At 51.0% G+C, this 13,343-nt stretch overlaps 1 protein-coding gene across 7 annotated transcripts in view; it reads left to right on the top strand.

Annotated features, from left to right (window-relative positions):
- TTC7B (tetratricopeptide repeat domain 7B) overlaps nt 1-13,343 on the top strand; it is a 241,476-nt gene that overhangs the window by 206,406 nt on the left and 21,727 nt on the right. For all 7 annotated transcript variants that reach the window (XM_081048774.1, XM_081048770.1, XM_081048769.1 and 4 more), the window contains one exon: nt 1,202-1,404. In XM_081048774.1, coding sequence (XP_080904900.1) covers nt 1,202-1,404 — 203 coding nt within the window. The remainder of the gene's footprint in view (nt 1-1,201; nt 1,405-13,343) is intronic.

Below are 13,343 nucleotides of genomic sequence, written 5' to 3'. Positions count from 1 at the left end.
CCTTGCCTCCAGGGCACACTCGTCAGGTGTGCAAAGAAAATATTGAAAGTTTTCTACTTTCTGTTGTGTTCTTTTGCCATTTCTATGTTTGCGTGCATTATATTATACACAGTATATTAACATACATACAAGTAACTTGGAGAGACAGGTGCAGACATCTGTGCGAGGAGTGGAGGCCAGTGGTCAAGGCCCAAACAGATGAGGAAGGGGCTGGCCTGAAAGTAGGAGGAAGGATCAGTGGGCCCAGGACACAGCGGCCCCCCGGGCAGGGCTCCGGGCAGCGATCTTGGCTGACACGGCTGAGGAGCAGGGAGAGGAGTCTGACGTCCTTGAAGACGCAGGCCCAGCTCTGGGAAGGTGGTGGTCCTGTGATGACAAGGTGAAAAGGAGAGGAGGGCACTTGCGTGTTCCTGACAGACAGGTGACAGTTGGACCTGTGTGATGGGCTCTTTCGGGGAGGCCAGGGCTGCAGAGCCATTTGTGACCCTCCACATAGAGTTGGGAGGGTTGAGGCCTGAGATGGGAAGAAAGGTCACTTTCCTGCTTTTTTGAAAGTGACAGCTTGGTTTTCCAAAGGGCTTTGTTGATGTTATACAGTGAATAGTCTCCAGGGTGCAGTAACTTTCCCAGGTCGGAGGGCAGCGTCTGATGGAACAGCCATTTTATTTCATGCCCATAAACATGTAAGCCATGGTCTGCCTGCCCTTGTCACATGTTGTGGCATCAGGGGAACGGGCCGGAGGGCAGAGCTGTTGCCCTGTGAGGGGCTGTGTGCCTCCGGCTTGCTTGTCCTTGAGCTCATTCCAGCCCTGTCTCCGTGGTTGTCAGAGCAAGGACAGGTGTCCCAGATACCCAGGTGTTCTAGATGGGTCCTGAGGATAGGTATCCTGGGCGGGGAAAGACACAGGCAGGCCTCACTCCTCTCTCGTTGGTGGTGACACATGTCCCCTTCAAGGTCCCACAATATGAGTGACTCAAGTCCCTGTGTAACTGTGGGCGTGAAAGACTGTCAGCCTGCAGCCGTTTCCACTCGGGGTGGGGGATTGCCTGGCTCTGGGCCCTGTGTATTCCAGATGGGCCCCTGCCAGACTCCCGTGGGGGGAATGTAAATAAATGTCCCCAACCAGAGTCACAGCCATTCGCAGGGCCTCTGCAGGGCACTGAAGCAGGAAAGCATCTGCCTCTTCTGTCTTCCCCACAGCTGAAGTCTACATTGGCATTGGAAAGCCCGCAGAAGCCACGGCCTGTACCCAAGAAGCTGCCAACCTCTTCCCAATGTCCCACAACGTCCTGTACATGCGTGGCCAGGTTGCCGAGCTCCGAGGGAACCTCGAGGAAGCCCTGCGGTGGTACGAAGAAGCCTTATCCATCAGCCCCACCCACGTGAAGAGCATGCAGCGGCTGGTGAGTGACCTTCGGCGGGACCCCCACTCTTGGATGGGGCTCCGCTTGGAAGCTGCAGGTAGCGCCATAGCCTCAAACCCTGTTCTGCTTCCAAAGGCCACATGCATTATTAGCTTGCCAGGCTGTCCCAGTGCACAAAGCCAGCGGGCGCCGTCCCTACTGTGGCACGTGTACGTGGAGGCCCTAGGAGCTGGCAGCCATACCCCTGTGGTCCTCTGTGGTGAGGGGAGACCTGTGTCAGGGGGTGCCTGGCCGGCAGCCCAAGCCACCCTGAGGCTCTGGGCTTCCTGAAGACATTCTTGTGGCCCTGGGCACTGTCATTGTCATCTTGGTCTCCACACTGCTTATAGCAGCCACCTTGGGGGGTGTCCATCCCCTGGGGACAGTTCAGTACAAAAGTCAGAGCACTTCACAAACGGGGGAGCTCTCTTCCCTGGAGGGAGCTGAAGACTCCAGTTTGTCTCCAAGGCCACTGGCTAGTAGGGTCATCCTATCAGAGGACAGAGGAGGATCCAGGTAAGTCACCCAGTTTCCACACTGTCTAGGGAAGTGGCTCTCGAGAAATGTACACATCCCTCTTCTGGATGCCCGGGCCAGAAGCCTGGGGCTCCCCTCCTTCCCTCGCCTTGGGGTTGGCCACCTGACTACCTCGGTTTCCGTGGGGTGGGGGAACAGACCTACCACTCTGGAGGGTCTCCTCTGTTAAGAACATATGCTGAGCTCAGCCGTCAGCCTGCTGTTGTCTTCCTATGACTGTCTGAATTGAATCGCGGAAGTGAACCGGGTCCAAGGAGCTGGGGAAAGCCATCCTGCTCTGTCTAGGCCTGCATGCTAGGCTCAGGTGCTGAGTTTTTGTTTCATTCTTAGTGGTAGGACATCTGTAACTTAATGAACCAGAGGAAAGGAAAGCTAGTAATGAACCAGAGGTGCCCTCTGTGTCTGCTGCCCTTGGGAGCCCAGCGTCTGTAATCAATGGTGTGTGATACGGGAAAGCGAGCACTGGACAAGGAGTCCAGGGGCAGAGTTGTGGCCCCAGCAGTGTTGCTCTCTGGCTCTTTAACTTTGGGGAAAGACCATAAACCCTCTGTACTCAATTTCCTTTCTGTAAAATGAAATGTTCAACTCAATAGGCTGTGAGTTTTCATCCAGAACTAAAGAGGATATGGTTTTGTAATGAAGAAGTAAAATGTTCTCCGAAGGATCCCCAAGCCTTCGTTCTCTTGACATTTGTCATAGTAACATTGCAATACATACAAGAGCTGAGCAGTAACTGCTGGTTCTCAGCATTAGGCATCGTGGGAAGAATGTGTGCTTCCGAGTCACATCTGGGCCCAAACTCAGCCCAAGTCCTTACTCCTAGGGAAGCTCGGGCTTGTCGCTTGACCTCCAGGAGCCGCCATGTGTCTGTGCAGTGGGCTGTGACCTACCCAGGTCATTTGCAAGAACTGAATGCAATGATTTGAATAACAGGCCTGGCAGAGTTCCTGGCACCTAGTAAGTGCTCATTAAATGGAAAACGGATAACAGTCATTTTCAGGTTTAAAAATCAAGCAGACCTTATAATAATTACAGCTACTTCGTTTTGTTTCAACTCCCCTTTGTGAGCATTTTATACCTCAATACAGCTTTATAATTTTATGTATTATCCAAACATTAGTTTGTTTGATTAAAAATATTACATGGCTTTTAATTTCTGTCTCACTATTGTAAGAGGAATTTATAAGTTCTTTTGAGATCTCCGTGCTTTTTCTAGAGCATTGCAGAAGAGGTATAATCAATGCCCTGTACCCAGCCTTTTTATTAAAAAGAGGCACCGTGTTTCTACCTCGAGGCCTATCAATTATTCAGAGAACTATTTCTTGTTTGTCCCCAAAGGGAACACATGAGACAAAAGATCAAATAGGAAAATCGCACTGGGAAAGTTTTTGGTTTCACCTTTGGAGCTTGTCAAGACACCTGAGCTCCCTGACAAATGCCAGATGCTTTCCTTTCTGAAAGGAGCAGTGGTGGACCGGGCATGGGAGAGCTTGTGAGCCAGCGCCCTTGCCTGCTGGGTCGTGGGCAACCAGTGAGCTTTCTCTAGAGACACTGGCTGCTTTGGAGGTCTCACCAGTAGAAAATAATGCTAACAATACACTCTTAAGTGCATCCTGACATATTCAAAGCCCATCCAGACTGGAGGCAAGCTGAGACCAACAAGCCTACAAGTTTTGAGGAGTTTAGATTTGTTTCAGTTTCAGTCTGGCTCCCAAAGGGTGGCATGGATGGTTCCCTCTTGGAGACCTTGTAAATGATGCACACTGGCCTGCGTTCTCCAGCTCTGCACCCACAGTTGGCAGGAGCCCCACTGGTGCTGTGGGAACCCCTGGTGCCGTGGAGGGGCAGTCCCTGGAACCCCAGGCCCTCCATCCCTGAAACATCCCAGCATCTCTTTCCTGCCTTCCTCATGCTGTGCAGGAGTGTTTCTGTGGCTTTGGATGGAAGAAGGGAGGAAGATGGCCTCCCACACCCTCTGCAGGGTAAGGAGGAGGCTCCTGGCCACAGAGGCCTGGACTCGAATCCCAGTTCTGTCACTTACTGGCTTTGGGACCTTAGGCAAATTACCCTCCTTGTGCCTCAGTTTCCTCAGCTATATAAATGGGTGTAATATTAGCACCAGACACAGAATAAGCAAAGGAACAGAAAATCTCTTACTGAGTCACAAAAGACCCTGCCTCTACTCTCCTGGAAATCAGACTGGTTTGTAAGCCCCTCGGTGACAAGGAAGGGCTCAGCAGTAGGATCAGAAATGGTCTTTTTACCAGATCCAGGCCTAGGAAAGAAACAGGGCTCCAGATTTACGTGGCAGAGGGAGGCAGGGACGGAGATGGGCGCCTGGCATTCAGGAAGAAGAGCTTGCAAGCGAGGGTGGGCCAGGGACACCTGCCCATGCCAAGGCTCGGAAGGTTGGCACTAGGAGTGTTCAGAACAAGAGCACCAGAGACCACCCAAAAACCAACCACGGAGGTTCCAGGGCAAGGAACCTACTGCAGGCTGATTGGTGGTGGTTCATAGGAAACAGAGTGTGTCTGCGTCGGCACTAGTGCTCATGGGGAAGGAGAGGAGCTGGGGGCACAGCCGGCAGGAGCTGTTGTGAAGGCTGAAGCCACGTTGTCTGATCCAAGTGGAGGCCAGGTGGCCGATGGTGATTGCAGAAAGCTGTGAACAGTCAGGAGCTCGCTCTTGCTCCATAAGGAACAATTACTTGTCAGTGTCTAGGGGTTGTAAGTGGGATCATGTGCCAGATAGCCTTGACCCAGCTTGGAGGAGAGGTACAATTTAAGCAGAAATGCAAACACATTAATAGTTAAAAAGCAATAATGACTTGGCAGATGGTTTTCGTTAAAGTTAATGGAAGGTCAGACTTAACAAGAGAAACGTAAATTAACTCCCCGTGAAAACAGACAATTTTCTAATAGTTTTAGCCATCGTATATGTATTTAAATTCACATAGAGAGAGAAGGGAGAAGAAAAATAGTGTTTAATATTAATGATGAGTGAGCACAAGACGAGAGGCAGAGAGAGAGCAAAATGTGGGCAGGTATTAGGGAGCAGTGAGCTGAGCGGATGGGAATTACAAAGCAATGGTGTTGACGAGGGGAGGAATTCGTAGACTGATCAGACTTTTCCCAGAAAATCTAAAGTCATATTATCATATCATCTTTGCATAAGTGTGTAAATTTACATATATTTGCATGCTATGTTTAAAAGCCAGTAGCTCCCAGTACCCAAAATGAATTAACGAAACGGACGGAGGGCAACCTTTCTCCACCAGTTCTTCTGAGATCTGGAGCCGGAGTAGAGGAGAGAAATGGGGCTCACGGTAGATGGAGGGATGGCATCTCTGGGCTGTGCTGCCCAGGCCAGGGGCAGGCACAGAGGCTCAGGGCAGCCAGGGACAATTCCCAGGAGAGCTCTGCAAACAGGGACATCTGCTTGGCCTCTGATAACGTCCTGGGCTTTTGAGAGCAGAGTGTGAGATGTGAGGGGAAGAAAGGAACGGGACCTTATAGGGGAGAGATGAACGTGAAAGGGAACAAATAAGGTTGTGTGGAGGGGAGTTGATAAGGCTAGAAGGAGAAAGTATTGTTGAGGAATAAACTTATCCTCGAACATATTAGCAGGATTCTCAGGTCTCCCTCCGATGCACTTGACAGGCTGAGAAAAGGTGAGGAGCAGAAGCAGATGGTGGGGGTCATCAAGACTTCGCCAGTGGACAGCTTGTGGAGAGAGGGAGGCAGTTTCCTGGAGAACTGTGAGCTGGAGAAGGACGGGGCCCAGCAAAGCTTGGGAAGGGGGCACTGGAGAGCCAGAGCCCCTGCCCCTACCTGACCCCTGCAGGGAAGACAACTAATATGTCACCCTGAAGGGATACCCTTCAGCTAAGGCGAGTCTGGCAAGAGAAACAAGGATATTTCAGAGCTGATGTGAGAGGTGGGGAAAATGGAGATTAAAAGCATTAGAAGCCATCCCTTTGAATGGCAAAGGTCCCAAGACAAGGCGGAGGGCGGGGCAGGAATGGGAAGAAAACTTTTAGGCATTCAAAGCATGGTAGCTGGAAAACTGGGAAAAAGGTGGTAATTTGCAGCCCCTCTGCCAGAGGACATAGTGATAAAAGACCACTGGAAAGAAAGGGGAAGATGATTGGGAGGCGAGACCTTGGAGGTGATAGGTTAGGCCCAGGTGATTCTCCCAAGGAAGTGTGGCTAAGGCCTGCCTGCCCAGCTGGGGAGCACCCCCAGGATGGGGGCTGTAGAAGGGGACCACAGCGAGATTGGAAGGGGCTCCTGCTCAGTGGAAGAACAATCTAATAACAGAATAAGCTTTTTGTTTGGGGCACAATGGGTCCACAAGTGCCTGTTTGTCTCTGTGGATGAATTGTTCGGGGAAAACCCTGCATTCAATCAAGATGGCTTCAGGCTAAAGGTTTCACACATAGGCCACCTTTGAGGCTTTCCTCCATTATCTTGTGTTTTCTGAAACATTAGAAATCTGGAGGGATATCAAGTAAACAATTTACAAGTGGTGTTGCCGTTCCAAGGGAATGCCTTCGTAGCAAAGACCGGCAGAGCGAATGGCTAAGCTGTTTGAAAAGTGCATTTTCCTGTGAAATACCCAAAGGCACGCCACGTGGATGGTGGGTTTGGAAGGACATGGGACATTCAGTGCAGGGGGATATAGCTGGCGGATTCTTACTACATTTTAAGTTGTTTTAACAGCTCCCAAGATTGGTCCTGAATTCATCACAGCAAGGCTGACTAACTGACATTACTCTGAGAAGACTGTTTCGAACTTCAAAGAGGGGCATGAAGTCCGTACTTCCTTTAAACTGGCTTCAAGCTTCATGCTTATTTACGGTGGGAAAATGCTTTATCCCACCATCCATGACAAGCCAAAGAATGGTACAGAGGGTTTGAATTGAGGGAAAGCGGTGCGCTCTGGCTTGCCTAAGGCAGCTTGCACTGCTAAATTATGAAACTGGGGTGTTTTTTTCTCTCTCCCATCTTTTAAAGTGTCATCTGTTTAATGAGATTTGGACAAAATTGCTTGAGTCTCATATTCTATTAGTTAGCGGTATGTTTTCTAGTTTGTGCCTCTGCTAGAGGAGAGATATAGCCTGAAGCTGGTGAACTTTTCAGGGTTACTCCAGAGACTGGTGTCTGTGCATTGGTCTGATTTATCCATCAATCTAGTAAGGGAGACCTGGGGCCACGAGCAGCCCAGGGCACAGACAGACAGGACAGGGTCATACATCCTTTCCCTGGAGAAACCAGGCCTGAAGAGGGGCCTTTGATCCCTCCTAGTACTCTGGATAAGAGCTGGGTACAATTAAGCTAATGAAACAGGACCAAGGTACCCCTCCCCTTTCAAATGCCCATCTGTAGGAGTGGATCTCTTTCAAAGTATCAATTTTCTTTCTGTACTTGGAAAGTATGATCGACAGGAAATAAAACTTTACCGTAGTCTAGTGATAAGGCTCTTTCATTTATTAATTATATTTTATTTTCCTTCAGGATGAAAAAAATGCTTTTAAAATTAAGGAGAACAAGTTTTTTCTTTAAAGAAAGACTCATGAACTATTTACTGCCCCCCCTTTCCTGTGCACCTGTGTGCTTGTTGATAGCAGTCCTTGAAAAGTGTACAAACCTTAATTTCTATCTTTACTATCTTTACTTGCCATAATTGGCATTCAGACTAACGGTGCAAAGGAAGAAAGAGTGCATTCTGTTGGCTGTCTAGGTCTCTGTTCTTCATTCTTTCTTCTTTTAATGGCATGCACTGCATGTTAGCTCCTTTGATAGCTTGAGGCCTTTTCAAGAATTATTAATACTTGGCACGAATATAGCTTTAACCTCTCTGAGGACGTTGAAAACCTCAAACGCCACACCTGATGTGTTTGTTCTCCCTATGTGAGGTGAAACGGAGAATGTCTTTTTTACTGACAGGGAAACTGCTCTTGGCAACCTGCCCCAGGTTACACTGCAATTTAGGAGCCCGCTGGCCTGGAAGATACTGAGATTGGATGCTAGTGGAGTCATTGAAGCGTCTGAGGCTTGAAGGATAGGGCAGCAGAGAGGCTGAGAGCACGGCGCTGGGGCCACCATGCCCGGATTCGAGTCCCAGCTTTGTCACTTATTAACTCTGTGACCTGCGCTAAGTTCCTTAATCTTCCTGTGCTTCCATTTTCTCAGCCGGGAAATGGAGATGATAATAGTGCCCCTTAATGGTGTCATGGTCCCGGATAAATGAGTAAATACAGGCTGCGTTATCGCTCTGTAAATACTAGCACTGAGCATTACTGTCATTCTCTCTGATTTCGGTCACACCTGGTGGAAACCCATCTGTATCCTTTTGACAGTGAGGGAGACACCTTTCCAAGTGAGCTGACCATGGGTGTGGCTTTCCTTCTGATCTAACATGACCAGATTTCAGCAGTTGGAGGAGCAGAAATGCGAATATATCATGGCACATGGTTGACCAAAAGCATAGTACTTTTGCTTTTAAGTATTACTTTCTTACTGTTTCTTTGGTGCCTGTAACCCAGGTTATTAAGGGTAAAAGGAGTTGAAAGGAGTGGGTAGAAATCCCAGCTGACATGAATTACTAGGCAGAGACCAAACGCTGGGCTTAGAGGGGAGGCTGAATGGACCAGACCAGAGCTGTTGTCGCAGACGGGCCCTCTGCACGGCCAGGCTGGGGGTGGGCCCTCGACCTGAAGGACAGGGGCTGGTCAGGCAGCAGAGCTCAGTCTGGGCGGCAGGAAGGGCAGAGCTTGTCATGGAGCCCAGCTCAGATGTCACCCTGTCTCCCACTCAACCCCACCCCAGAGGGACCCTCAGCCCTTGATCCATGTCTCTTGAAGCACTTGAACTAAATGGATCTGTCTGCTCCTTGGGGGAAGGCGCCATGCCTAAGGCAGCACAGTGGCCTGTGTAGACCAGAGGCGGCAGTTGGGCACGGTGGGCTGGGGAGGGAGAAAGGGAGAACAACTACAAGTGAACTTGAACTTGACAGGCGTCCTTATTCCTCTTTTACAAATGAAGCCCCCCAAGCACTGGGTACTGTTTCCCTTGAGATTTTGAACAGAGGTCATTGGAACATGCGATTTTTGAGTAGTCAGATTAGCTATTTCTTTGTGCAGAGTCCTTTGGGTGTTTGTTGGCCTGGCCTTGGCACAACGATAAGTATGGGAAGTGGCGTGGAGGTGGGACTGGAAAATGCAGCCACATGGTTTCCCATGACACCATGGAGGCCATGTCGGAGCTAATAAATAGAACCTTTCAGTGCAATGGCATCTCCTTGTATTCCAGGCTGGATGTCAGAGAGGATGTGATGGGCTGTAAGGTGGGGCTCCTGTCAGGTGTGCTGGCAGACCTGAAGCGCCTACCCCAGGCGCTGATCGTGGCAGGAGGCCAGAGGGGCTGCCCTCTGTTGAAGAGCCCTGGGTGGGGACAGTGACCACCCCTCTCAAGTTGAGACACTGTCCTGTTGTCCCCAGGCACGTTCTCCTTTGTCAGATCCTGTGCCCCACAGCAGTCGCCGTCCTTAAGGCAGAGACGGCTATGGAACAGTGTCCAGGAGGCCCTGCTGGTGTCTGTGCTGGTCTTCCCAGGCTGAGGTGTGTCCCCTGGCTACTTGCTCTCTGTCCCCAAGGACGGTGCAGCAGTGAGAGAGGCCTAGAGCAGGGGAGGGCTGCCTGACGGTAGGTGTGCCCGGCTGCCAGGCCTCTAGGCTCGCTCCGTTTGGTCAGAGAGGATCACCCTCTGGGAAACTGACACACTCGCCAGGCCCACGAGAGATCTAGTTCGAGACCAAAAATCAAAATGATCGTTTATAAAGAATTGCACCTTTCCTGGGTCAGGCCCCCATGCTCTGTCTTTCCCTCCTCCCCAGAGGAGCTCACCCTCTACGCTGAATGCCAGGTGTCGAGTCCTGACCCTCAGACAGGGGCTGGGGAGGCTGACATGGCCACCCCTGGTCAGCCCAGGGTGCCAAGCAGATGCCAAGGATTGGGGCTGTGACGATCGTGGCAGCAGCCCCTCCTCTGCCACAGATAGCCCCTTCCTGGGACCCTAGACTCTCCCATCTGTCACGTACCCTTTCAACCAGAGCCTCCCGCCAATGTCCTGTGGTTACAGACAAGCCAAGAAGGGACATGTTCGGGCCTCGGGAGTGCCAGGAGAGGGGGGAGCTTGTCACCCTGGCCTAGAGCAGCCTGGTTCTCTCACCCCTGTGTGCCAAACAAATATCATTAAATAGCATTTCCTATTTGAAAAAAACACACCCAAGCCCCACTCCCTCAGGTCAGACGAATTCTCTTACAGTAGAGTTTCGGTTGGTAAACCCCCTGTCATCTCTCCTCAAGGACACACACACGCACACCCACACGAACACGCACATGTACACATGTACACACATGCACACACGGACACACACGCATGGACATGCACGCACACGCATGTACACACATGCACACACGGACACGCACACGTACATACGTACACACATGCACACACGCAGACACACATACACACATGCACACGCATGGACATACACGGACACGCACACATGCACACACACACACACACACACACACACACAAACACTGTCCCTTGATAGGGACTCGGAATACGCTCTTGGCCCTTCCCTACGTGGTTGTCTCCCTAGATTGTCAGTCTGGTGTCCCATTCAGGGCGTGACCTTCTGAACTTGGTCCTAGACTAAGAGAGTCTCTCCTTTTGCCCCCACCTCTAGCCCAAAGCCAGGTTAAAGCAGCTTCCCTTATTTCCATGGCACCAACATACCTTCTTTGCTCTCACGTCCAGCTTAGAGGGGGCTCCTCTGGGGCGGAGAGAGGCAGGCGCGTTGCTCTAACTGGGTTTGCGCTGTGCCTGCGCCGTCTTCGGGGAGGAGATGACAGCAGCAGCAATAACAATCAGAGTGCCTGCCAAAGCTGGGGTCAGAGGTCGGTGCCAGTGGAGAGGACATTTGGTGGGGGAGGTACTGGAAATTATTTGGGGGGAACACCAGGTTATTGAAAAGTTTTTTATGACACAAGCTATATCCTCATATCCTTTTGAAACTACATATTTTTAGCTTAAGACATTATGTGGTCTGGGGAATGTGTGTCCTCCTTGGAGCAAGCGGAGTGTCACCTGGGAATCTGGAACTTCTGCTGTCCATCCACACGACTCCTGTGTGACTTACGGCCCATGTTCTTGCCAACCCCTCCCCAGAGACCCCCCACCCCAAACAGCATCGTTTGGTGCAGACATTTTCTGCTGGGTGTTTGGATTCCGCTTACCACCGCAGCATTTTCTCAGAATTGGCCAGGGAGACATGTCGTCAGGCCACCCCTGCTTTCACCAAGGACTGATATCACGACCCAGAGGCAGCACAGACCCTGTGCAGGCTGAGAAATGCAAGCCGTGTCACCAGGCGATCCTTTGCTGCAGCTTAAGGAAAGAATTAATTCTGTGTTTATTTCTATTTTCTGTTTTAGAGTCTTAGATGACTAATTACAGGCAGTGCAGCTCAGTGTCACATTAGTAATTATGATCTGAAGTTATTTAAAATCTGACACACTCTATCCAAACCATTTATTCTTAGAATTCTGCCCCATTATTCCAGTACGATTTGACATTACGCTTCCACTGCCTTTCTGCCTTGCCACAGTTACTGCTCCCCAGCTTGGAACAGGCTATCTGATCCAAGTTTTCACTTATCTGGATTGTTCCATGTTCTCAGATGCCGTCCCTAATTCCCCTCCTTAGTCCCAGCCCCCTCCCCCGCACCTGGATTTTAGTTCTGCTGCATCTCAAATTCCTCCTCCTCTACGTTGCTTGGCTACCTCCAGCCCATCGTGCCTGAATTGCTTCCCCATCATTTGCTGGTGAACCAGAGACTCCTCCCCTGCCCCCCCACCCCGTGCTCCTGGTTTCTCTGTGGGCCACGTCCACCACATGTGTTTTCTGGACCTTCAGACTGAGTTTAACAGGCTTCCGCCCAAAGGTCTAGGGAGGACATTCAATTCTAGGTACTGCTTCAGCTTTTCTTCACCCACATCGAGGATGAGGGCCTGAAGTACATAGATGATGAAAGCCTTTGACCAGAGAGTTGAAGGCATTGCAGGATTTAAAAGGCCAGTGAAACCCCCTACTCCAAGCACCCCATTTTACAAATGGGGAAGCCAAGCCAGACAGGAGAAGGGACTTGCCAAGGACACAGAGCATTGAGTAGCAGACCCACCAGGAATCCTGACTCCATCACTTTTTGAAGGTTTCATGCTCATTTTCCTATCTGCGGTTGTGGATGGGGGTGAAAGAGATCAGGCCTCTGACTCCTCCAGGGCAGACCCTGGTCCTAGAGAGCTCCCCCCTTTGCTCTGCTGGGGAACAGTGGAATTTTCCACTATCTTTGGAGACTGGAGGCTCCCACTGTGTCTTGAGGCCAAGCAGTTTCTGCTGAGTTGCCTCCTTTCTCTTTTGCTCCCGCTGGAGTAAAGTCTTGGTCTCTTCTTGCCTCCTACCTCGCCTGGAAGTGTCTCTCCCTCCCCCAGCCCCACATATGCCTGAGTCACCAGCTTCGGCACTGATTTCTGAGCCCAGCGGGGTGCAGCAGAGTTTCTAGGTTAGCCTTTGGCTCCCCTCCTGTTGCCAAGGCGTTTAGGATGAGGGCTTGCTTAGGAGGAAGGAATGACAAACGTTCCAATGACAAAAGTGTACCAAGAATCACCAAGTCTAAACCCGCAGGCTCTGGGAAGGTTCTGACTGGGAGCCAAGGCAGGCCCCTTCCCCCGCACAGACCCACCAGAATCCTGTTCTGGGGCCCTGACCTCACAGACCCCGCATTCTGGGAAACCAGTGAACGCTGCTGACCAAAGCGTGGGGTGGAGGTGTGCAGAGGCTCCATGCAAGGGCAGCACTGCTGAGAGCACTGCCCAGGGTCCTGAAGTCCTTGCCCCTGATGTGCTGCTTCCCTGGGGCCTCAGCAGCCTCCCAGTGAGAGGACAGAACCAAAGCCCAAGAGCCCCACCACCAGCTCTCTGACCGGGGCCCCAGCATCCAGAAAGCTCCAAGTCTCAGAGAGCTTTAGCAAAGCCCTTTGAGAGCCTCTTAGCTAGAGGGTTCCTCTGCCAAGGTTCCAGGGCTCCAGAGCGCTTTGCCCTGGCAGCAGCTCCCCCTCCTTGTGGTTTCTTTGCCTCTTTCATTTCCCACCAGGTTCCCTGACCGATCCCTGATCCCTCTCTCCCCACTTCCATGTGCTGCCTCCCTTTTCTCCTCTGCTTGGCATTCACAGAACGCCTGTCCCTTAAACTACCTTTGCAGGTACTGTTTCTTTGAAAGCCTTTCAGAACATCAACTGGCTAGTCACCCAAAAGGCTTGTGAAGCAGGAAAGG

The sequence above is a fragment of the Rhinolophus hipposideros genome (genome assembly GCF_964194185.1).
Source record: "Rhinolophus hipposideros genome assembly, chromosome: 5".
In the NCBI taxonomy this organism is placed as follows: domain Eukaryota; kingdom Metazoa; phylum Chordata; class Mammalia; order Chiroptera; family Rhinolophidae; genus Rhinolophus; species Rhinolophus hipposideros.
The sequence above is the reverse complement of the archived record's forward strand: the minus strand, read 5'-3'. Positions and strand labels throughout refer to the sequence as shown.